The sequence below is a fragment of the Triticum urartu genome, chromosome 4 (assembly GCF_003073215.2).
Source record: "Triticum urartu cultivar G1812 chromosome 4, Tu2.1, whole genome shotgun sequence".
NCBI lineage: Eukaryota > Viridiplantae > Streptophyta > Magnoliopsida > Poales > Poaceae > Triticum > Triticum urartu.
In genome coordinates, this window is record NC_053025.1 from 214,620,123 (window position 1) to 214,627,677 (window position 7,555).

Here is a 7,555-nt window from a genome sequence, read left to right on the forward strand (position 1 = left end):
CTGAAAGCTCTATTGCAATATAAATGAAAAAATATGAATAATCCTGTCCCTAGTTGTAAATATACAACTTTTCATATTATCCAAAAATAAACAACACAAAGAAGGGATTGAGAGGGAGAGCTATAGGGGAATATTGTGCTCCACCCGGGGTGCTCCATGCTCCAATTTCAGAACATCAATTTCAAATGTTTCAAAAATTCTAAAAAAATATATGAATGTTCATAAGGAATGTGACTGCAACCTCTAAAAATTCCAGGTCCAAACTCAAAATGTACATTGAAAAACAAAAAAGACAAACTCATATATGAGTAGTATCAAATGTGCTAAATTTTACTCCTTTTTTTCTCTATGTGCATTTGGAGTCTAGACCTAAATTTTTTAGGAATTGTAGTCACATTCCTTGTGAACATTTATATTTATTATTTTTAAAAAATTGAAACACTAAAGTTGATTATTATTATTTAAAGCTGGAGCACGGGAAGCACTGGGAGCACCTGATATTTCCCCCTTGTATATAATGGATGAAGAAGCTGAGATAGGAGGTTACACTCTTGAAGTACAGTGCCATGAAGAAGCTGAGATAGGAGGTTACACTCTTGAAGTACAGTGCCCCTGATAATTACAATTAGCGCTAAACATTGGAGTATGGGCTGTCGGAGCTGTAAGTATGGATAAGCAGGATTGATTTGGATCTTTAGATCTCCCAATTCAAGCACTTATAAGGTAGCCTATGTGCACGTTGATATTATTACACATTAATTAAGTGAAACTCATCATTTTGTTCTTGATTTCAAATGATATTATCAAACGATGATTGATCATTTTGCTTTGCTCAACGTTGCATTTACTGTGTTACGTCAAAATGACCAAATACAAAAGACACAAGATAATCCGATAGAATAACAGGGCAAAATCTCTTGATTCAACCAAAACACAACCACACCAATTTCACGATTACCATTACAAAGCAAATCCCACAATTATCAGAAAGTTTTCAAGACACTCAACATCTGACAGTTACTGACACCAACATTGGAGAGTCGACTGACAACCATAGATAAGAGCAAAATTACTGACGACCGCATAGATTTTAGCATACAGTGCGATTAGCACTTGACCTCTTTCAGCCCATGTGCAAAGTACAGGAAAGTTGGATCAGCAGCTCCCTCCTTGTAGTAGGCGAACACCACGCCGCCATCATCATGCATGCTCTCGCCAACAAAGCTGAAACACCAGTTTTAGAACTTGCGTAAGTTGAATGGATAGATTATTACTACCTTCCCAAAAATATAAAAAAATTCGGTCACTGATTTAACTTCAATAGAATAAATTACCAGTATCTAAAATACCAAAGTAATAAAGTACTAACGTGTCTGGACAGATCAATGATAGACAGTGCCTGCACTTTTGAGCAAGGCAAAGAGAGAACTTACAACTGAAGGTCCTTGAGCTTGCTAAGAAGATACTTTGTGGCAGACTCAACATTCTTCTTGAAAGCATCTAGGTCATCCCCTTCAAGCTTGGCAGAGAGGTTCTTGATGTAGCGCTTCATGTGAGAGATAAACTGCTTCTTGTCAAAAGCAGGTTGCTCCTGCAAAAGGTAATGAGGGCTTAGCACTATCATCAAGTGCATAAAAAGTAGATAGGTCAAGAGCATCAAAAAGAGCAAGCAACCTGAAGACGGAAGGTGTCAACAATGTCAACCACCTTCACGGCCTGGTCATCAACACCCTCATCATCACCACCACCCTCAGCAGAGGGATTGGCTCCAATGTCCACATCAACTGCTCCTTGAACGACCCACTACAAGCATTCAAAACCATACAGGTCAAATAAACTAAAACATCTGAACAATGTTAGCACAAAGAAAAGTAATGTGCAGTGTGAGAGATTTAGATATGAACAGTTGATAAATCATGTGTGTATGTGCAGTGTGAGTGCTTTAGATATGAACGGTTGATAATCATGTGTGCTGCATATCCACAGACCAAGCAGTAGTAATCTTTTTTGCTAGTGTAGAAAAAACATACCAATCAATCCAAACCTCTGACCCCAATAGAGTATACAAACATGCTTAATTTTAACATTAGAAGTGTCAACGCTGCACAATATAACAAGGACTCACACGCCATGAAAGCAGATACAAGCCTGGTAACTGGATAACTCATGTGATAATAAAACAGTCATCGATCTATCCCATGCCTAAATGAAAGGTGCTCATTCAGATCTGTGTTTTGTGAGACAAAATTGACGAGGTCGAATTAACCAACTAGCACGTGATCTACCAAGGTAACCTAACCAAGCACCGCACACAGAGCAGCTGAGAATATAACGCTTACGTGGCCATCGACTTCCCAGAGCACGCCGTTCTCCAGCTCCCTGTACGGGAACGAATCCGACAGAAGCTCGTCGCCTGCGACACATCAAACACAGCATATTCAGTAAAATCCATCGTAGGAACGCATGAACACATAGATAAAACCAAGTCCTAACCCCAGACTGCACGAAGATCTAACGATTAGCGAGCGAATCCCGGTTACCAGTTAGCCAGTCCGCATTAGCAACCGACGACTAAACAACCGATTCACGAAAGCGATCAGATCTAGCTAGTCCGAAAGCGATGAGATCTAGCTTCTAGCAAGTAGAAGCCCGATTCCCTCGAAACAAGTTGAAAGGACGCGAAAACCGGGGGGAAATACAGAGTGGCGGGGGGACGAACCGGAAAGCTTGTCCTGGTACACGAGCATGGTGCCGCCTCTTGAGATTTCTCCCCCGAAAAAAGAGAAAACCCTAACGAGGGGGGGGGGGGGCAGGGGAGTAGCGGCGGAGGGGGAGAGGGGGGGGGGGGGGGAGACGGCCTCCTCGGATTTATAGCAGCCCCGGAATAGGTGGGCTCCTTTTTCGGCCGTCCGATCTGTGGGTATGCTTCAGTTGAACGACCCAGATGTTTGATCTGGCCGTCAGAAAAGTCCGGAAAAGTGTTTGGTTCGCTGCAGGCCGTCTGATCGGGGTATCGTGGTCGGATATTCTGGTACGGACGGCTCGGGTGCGTCTCCGGTGCACGACCAGGAGGCGTTCGCGGCACGGAACCGCTAGGTGTGCTGTCAGGGCGGCGTACCCCAAATCGTACACACACAAAAAAAACTTAACACAACTAATTCCGGACAATCTCAATTCTTTCAATCATTTGGAATTTCCAATCATCATCTACTAGGGCATTGGAGCTGTCTCAAACAAAATGATCAAAAGCATATCCGGGATTCACCAAACTAAATGTGGATGCAGCGTTTTTTGCAGATGAAGGAATGGGGCAACATCGGTTGTTCTTCAAGATGGAAGGAGAAATTTCATCGCATGTCAATGCAAATTTATTCCTATCACAGCTGATGCAATCACTACTAATTCTTTTGGCTTTAATCGGATAGAGGCGGAATCTGACTCTCTCTAAGTTATTAACTTTTGCACTAGTCATGCATAATGTTGGGACGAAGCAGCGGCAGTGTTTGCGGAGTGTGTGGATATAGTCTCTTCAATTGAAAAGGTTATCTTTAAACATTGTTTACGTTCTTGTAATCAAGCAGCTCGTGTGCTAGCGAAATTAAGGACAGCATAACCGCATCTAAAGCGAGCCCTCTCAGCGATTAGCGTTTTCAGCCGTTCGTTTTCGTGATCCGATCGTTCCTGGCCGTCAGATTTGCTGCCCAAAGCAATCTGTCCCGCAATGCGTGAAATCTGGCCCAGCTGTCCTGTGGGCTTCTGCTCCAGAGGCCGAAACCAATGCCTCTGGTGTACTAGGCCGTCGGCCAGCCCATTCTACCGCGTGGGCTTCGAGGGATCGACGAAGGATGCGCGGACGCGAAGGTCTTCCTCCATCCAGCCCTACGCGAGCCTCGCGAGGGATTCCGGCGTGGCTGGGAGTCAATCTGAGGCGAGGCTTGCGAGTGATCCGGCGCCGGAGGGGATCGACCGGAGGCAAGGCATCCGGCCTCGATCCGAGGCGACGTGCGCGAGGATCCGGTGATCGACAGGATCTCGCCCGTAGCAGATGGGCGACCTTTCCTCTTTGCCTTCACCGTTGCTGGTTCGCCTCTGCCTCCGACCTCGGCGCGTCCCCTCCTCCCGCTCGCCTCCCCTCCCCCAAGAACGAGGAGGAGCAGCCGGTGCCCCCTCCCCCGAGCTCGCCAACGGCGCTGTTCTCCGGCGTAAGCTTGCTGATATTGCTCCTCCTCTCCTCTGTCCGCGGCTTCCCCGAGCAGTAAGGTATCTCACCTCTCATCTCCTGTCCTCTGTTATATTCCTGATTCCTTTGATGATTTGGATGGTGTCTCACCAATATGTTGATTGTGATGATCCAACACTTCAAGATTTGAGTAAAGAAATAAAGAATACTTTAATGTCGGATTGTTATACAAGTTTGAAATTTGTTTCAATTACTCAAAGGTTCTTTGCGTGTTGTAAATTAAATCTGCTAGCTGATCATGTAGCTTTTGCATCCTGAATACAATCTCACCACGTCACCAAGTATATTATTTGACACCTTTTGTTTTTTCACTGGATTTCTGTAATAGCAGAGACCTAATTCAACAGGTCGCTTGGTGAACGGAGAGGGGCTGCAGGGGGATGAGCCAGGCAATTTCAAATCTTGGGAGTGCAAGGTTTGTTCATCTGACTCATCCCTGGTCCAGTACAGTTCTTTAGCATTAGATGGCAATTGATTGTCTTCTTGCGGTTTGCTAATTGCAGAACAATATGTCGTCGTAAAAGAAGAGAGTTTTGATTTTAATCTACCCATGTCCTGTTGCCAACTATTATCATGATCGTACCTTAGTTCATGCATTTATCTATTATCTAGGTATTTGAAAAGATTTTCATGTTCAAGTGGGCTTCTTTAGATGTGTTGATGGCAGTTAGATTTCTATTTGCTGCAGCGGCATGCATGTTATCTCCCTGTTGGCCGTGCATAACCAAATGTAAGTAATCCTTATTTCTTTACTATTAAACATCATTGGAAGTATGTCTTCTATCTATAAGCCTAAAAGATCACTATTTGCGTAGTTCAGTGGTAAACAATAGTACTATGTCTTAGAAGAATTTTTTATATATAAGTACATTTTTTAACCGCGGGCATAGGCAGATTGCGGTTTAAATTGTAAAACTTAATTTGGAATAAGTATGAACTAAACACGATGCTATATACGCAAGGGTTTCTTAATGCTCTGTCATGCTCTTTTGCACAGTTTTTCTAAATGGATGTGATGCTCCATCAGCTTCCACATACGGCATTTGGAAAAGTTGTTAATGGTGGAAAAAATGATGTGGACAATTATTAAGACACAACTGAGATGCAAAATCATACTGATGGTTAGTATTTCCTTGGTATCAACGTCAGTACTTATGTAGCAAATACTTTTATCTTCGTCATTGCAGCTCGTATAACCATACATTCCTTTCTCGGCAGCTCCTCAGAGAAGACGAATTCATTGTTTCAGAAGGAAGTGAGCCCCCTTAGATTTCCTACATTCTTGAACACGCAATCTGCAAAATCATCTGCACGTTTTGTCTTTTCTTTTTTGCACAAGGTATTTGGTCTTAGTTTATTATGTAGATTCCACAAGTTAATGTTCTTTGTGATTGGACGTGTACCTACATACGGTTATTTAGTTTCAGAGATAAATTGCATCTTGCTCGGATTCTTTTATTGCAGATGAACATCAAAATAAATTTGCCATTTTAAAGGATGGAGTTCGAGCAATTTTTTTACCAATCTGGGCATTTTTTTCTTCAGAATTTTACTACAAACCTTGCTTTATTTGTACAAATGGTGAGCACACTGACATCGATTGGTACGTTTGGGGATGGTTTTGTAGGTCACAATCCTTAATGTGATATTGTCTTTTGAAATTGTTGCCTTGCCTAAATTTGTCTTTTGTCATCCATTAGTTGGCATACTGTACTATGTCTTCCTACCACTTCGTTCTATAGAATTATAGAACCCAACTTTTCAAGCCTTTGACTTGTTTTCACTCTGCAATTCATCGATTCTGTTCACTCTGCAGTTTAGGGTGTATTTTTGACAAAATATTGACATTTTCTATCCGGCTCTTTATTCAACCATCCTTATATTGTGATGCCGTGCTATATAGAGTTACCTGATATAAAGTTTTTCAATGTGTATACCCATGCTAGAAACAAGTTTGTTCTTTTAAGGGTTCATAGGCTATCAATTATTATGATTTACATTCTACATTTCTTTAGTAAATGGTATTCATCCATGTGATTCTTTATGCCAATTTTGAGGCTGCCAGGCTAGATATCGAAAAAATAGTTGTTCTTGGGAGTGACAAGATGCCATGTTTAGTAGTTGGACTTCGGCCATGATATTGTCTTCTCGATTGCTAACATAGGAGCACAATACAAGTTGATGGAGAGAAATACTATTTGCACAACTGATAATGTATCGAAGTGGTACACCTAGATGATAAATCTCCATATGCGGCGATGTTCGTAGATATTAAAAAGGAAATTTTGCTAGCTGGAGGAAATTCTTCTAATTGAATATGGTATATACATAGTTTAGTTGCTATAATTTTGTGCTGCTTGTTCCATCTTGGAAGGCAAATTGTCCAATTGCAGGCTGATTAAGTTGTAGCCTGACTAACCCTGCATTGGCTCTCCATGTTGTTTGGCACAAATGATTGTAAGTTGTAGCCAGACTAACCCTGCATTGGCTCTCCATGTTGTTTGGCACAAATGATTGTGAAACATCACCATGGTCGTGAAAAGCTGAACTGGTGATCTCAAGAGAGAAATATCTCAAGAGAGAAATTCAATGTAGCTAAATTACAGATTTTTCTATTGCCTATTAGCCTCATCCTACAGGAAAAGCTGAATTGCCAGTGCTTATACTCATGTATTACATTAACAGTCTCCTAAGTATGCCTACTTTGTGTTTCTGTATAACTACCAAATCATAAAGAACACGTTTTAATGCTCTATTATTGTAGTCTATATAAACTGCCCCTCTATAGGGCTGAATTATCCAAGGTTATGGCAATGCATTGCCCACTGTTATGATGTGTATGCGTTGCGCTTTCAATGATGCAGCTTCTTACAATTTTAGGGGAAATCATCTATGATGCTGCCTTGATAATGATCAATTACAAAAAGGAATATCCAGCAACGTCTCAAACTCCCGTCCAATCCCCTCTCACAAGAGACCTAAAGTTGAGCCAAATTCAAATAAGCCCCAAGTTTAACAAACTCAGTCCTTTCACACCACTGCGCTACTTGAATCTTTTATAGTCGTTTAATATATAGGCACTTTATACAAATGTAACTTCAATGCTTTTCCGCCACTATGTTTTATGACAATATATGTATAGAAATTCTATCATTCCATCGGAAAAATAGAAGGGCACAGCAACGCGTGCCATCGATGATCTAGTTTAGTTTCTATAGTAAGTACTCTCTTAGTTGGTTGGATGAGCCTCCTGACTATTTGATGAAGGAGCTCGTGGACAATGTAAACGTTATTTCTACTCAATAAATCTAGCCA

The 7,555-nt window shown here is 41.6% G+C and overlaps 1 protein-coding gene and 1 long non-coding RNA gene across 5 annotated transcripts; one reads left to right on the forward strand and one right to left on the reverse strand.

The window, feature by feature from the left end:
• Positions 1-925: 925 nt before the first annotated feature.
• On the reverse strand, positions 926-2,876 carry LOC125551326 (translationally-controlled tumor protein homolog). Its single transcript, XM_048714513.1, has 5 exons — positions 2,720-2,876; positions 2,340-2,413; positions 1,675-1,803; positions 1,434-1,591; positions 926-1,224 (listed from the first exon to the last, which is right to left on the reverse strand). Exons 1-5 carry the CDS (start codon positions 2,745-2,747, stop codon positions 1,107-1,109), a joined length of 507 nt encoding a protein of 168 aa, XP_048570470.1. The 5' UTR covers positions 2,748-2,876; the 3' UTR covers positions 926-1,106.
• Positions 2,877-3,830: 954 nt separating this feature from the next.
• Positions 3,831-5,752, forward strand: LOC125551327. Of its 4 annotated transcripts, none has more exons than XR_007302440.1 (5): positions 3,831-4,260; positions 4,572-4,655; positions 4,744-4,970; positions 5,238-5,361; positions 5,459-5,752. It is a non-coding gene; the product is annotated as an uncharacterized LOC125551327 (long non-coding RNA). The 4 variants fall into 4 exon arrangements; XR_007302438.1 differs by having other exon boundaries at positions 3,834-4,260; positions 4,853-4,970; XR_007302436.1 differs by having other exon boundaries at positions 3,836-4,260; positions 4,929-4,970.
• Positions 5,753-7,555: the final 1,803 nt, after the last annotated feature.

Bases quoted from the DNA above. Each gene is read 5' to 3' on its own strand.
- LOC125551326 (XM_048714513.1), bottom strand. From the start codon at position 2,747: ATGCTCGTGTACCAGGACAAGCTTTCCG. The intron at 1,804-2,339 runs GTAAGCGTTATA...GAATGCTTGTAG, and splicing joins TCTGGGAAGTCGATGGCCAC to TGGGTCGTTCAAGGAGCAGT. The intron at 1,225-1,433 runs GTAAGTTCTCTC...CTGGTGTTTCAG, and splicing joins AAGCTCAAGGACCTTCAGTT to CTTTGTTGGCGAGAGCATGC.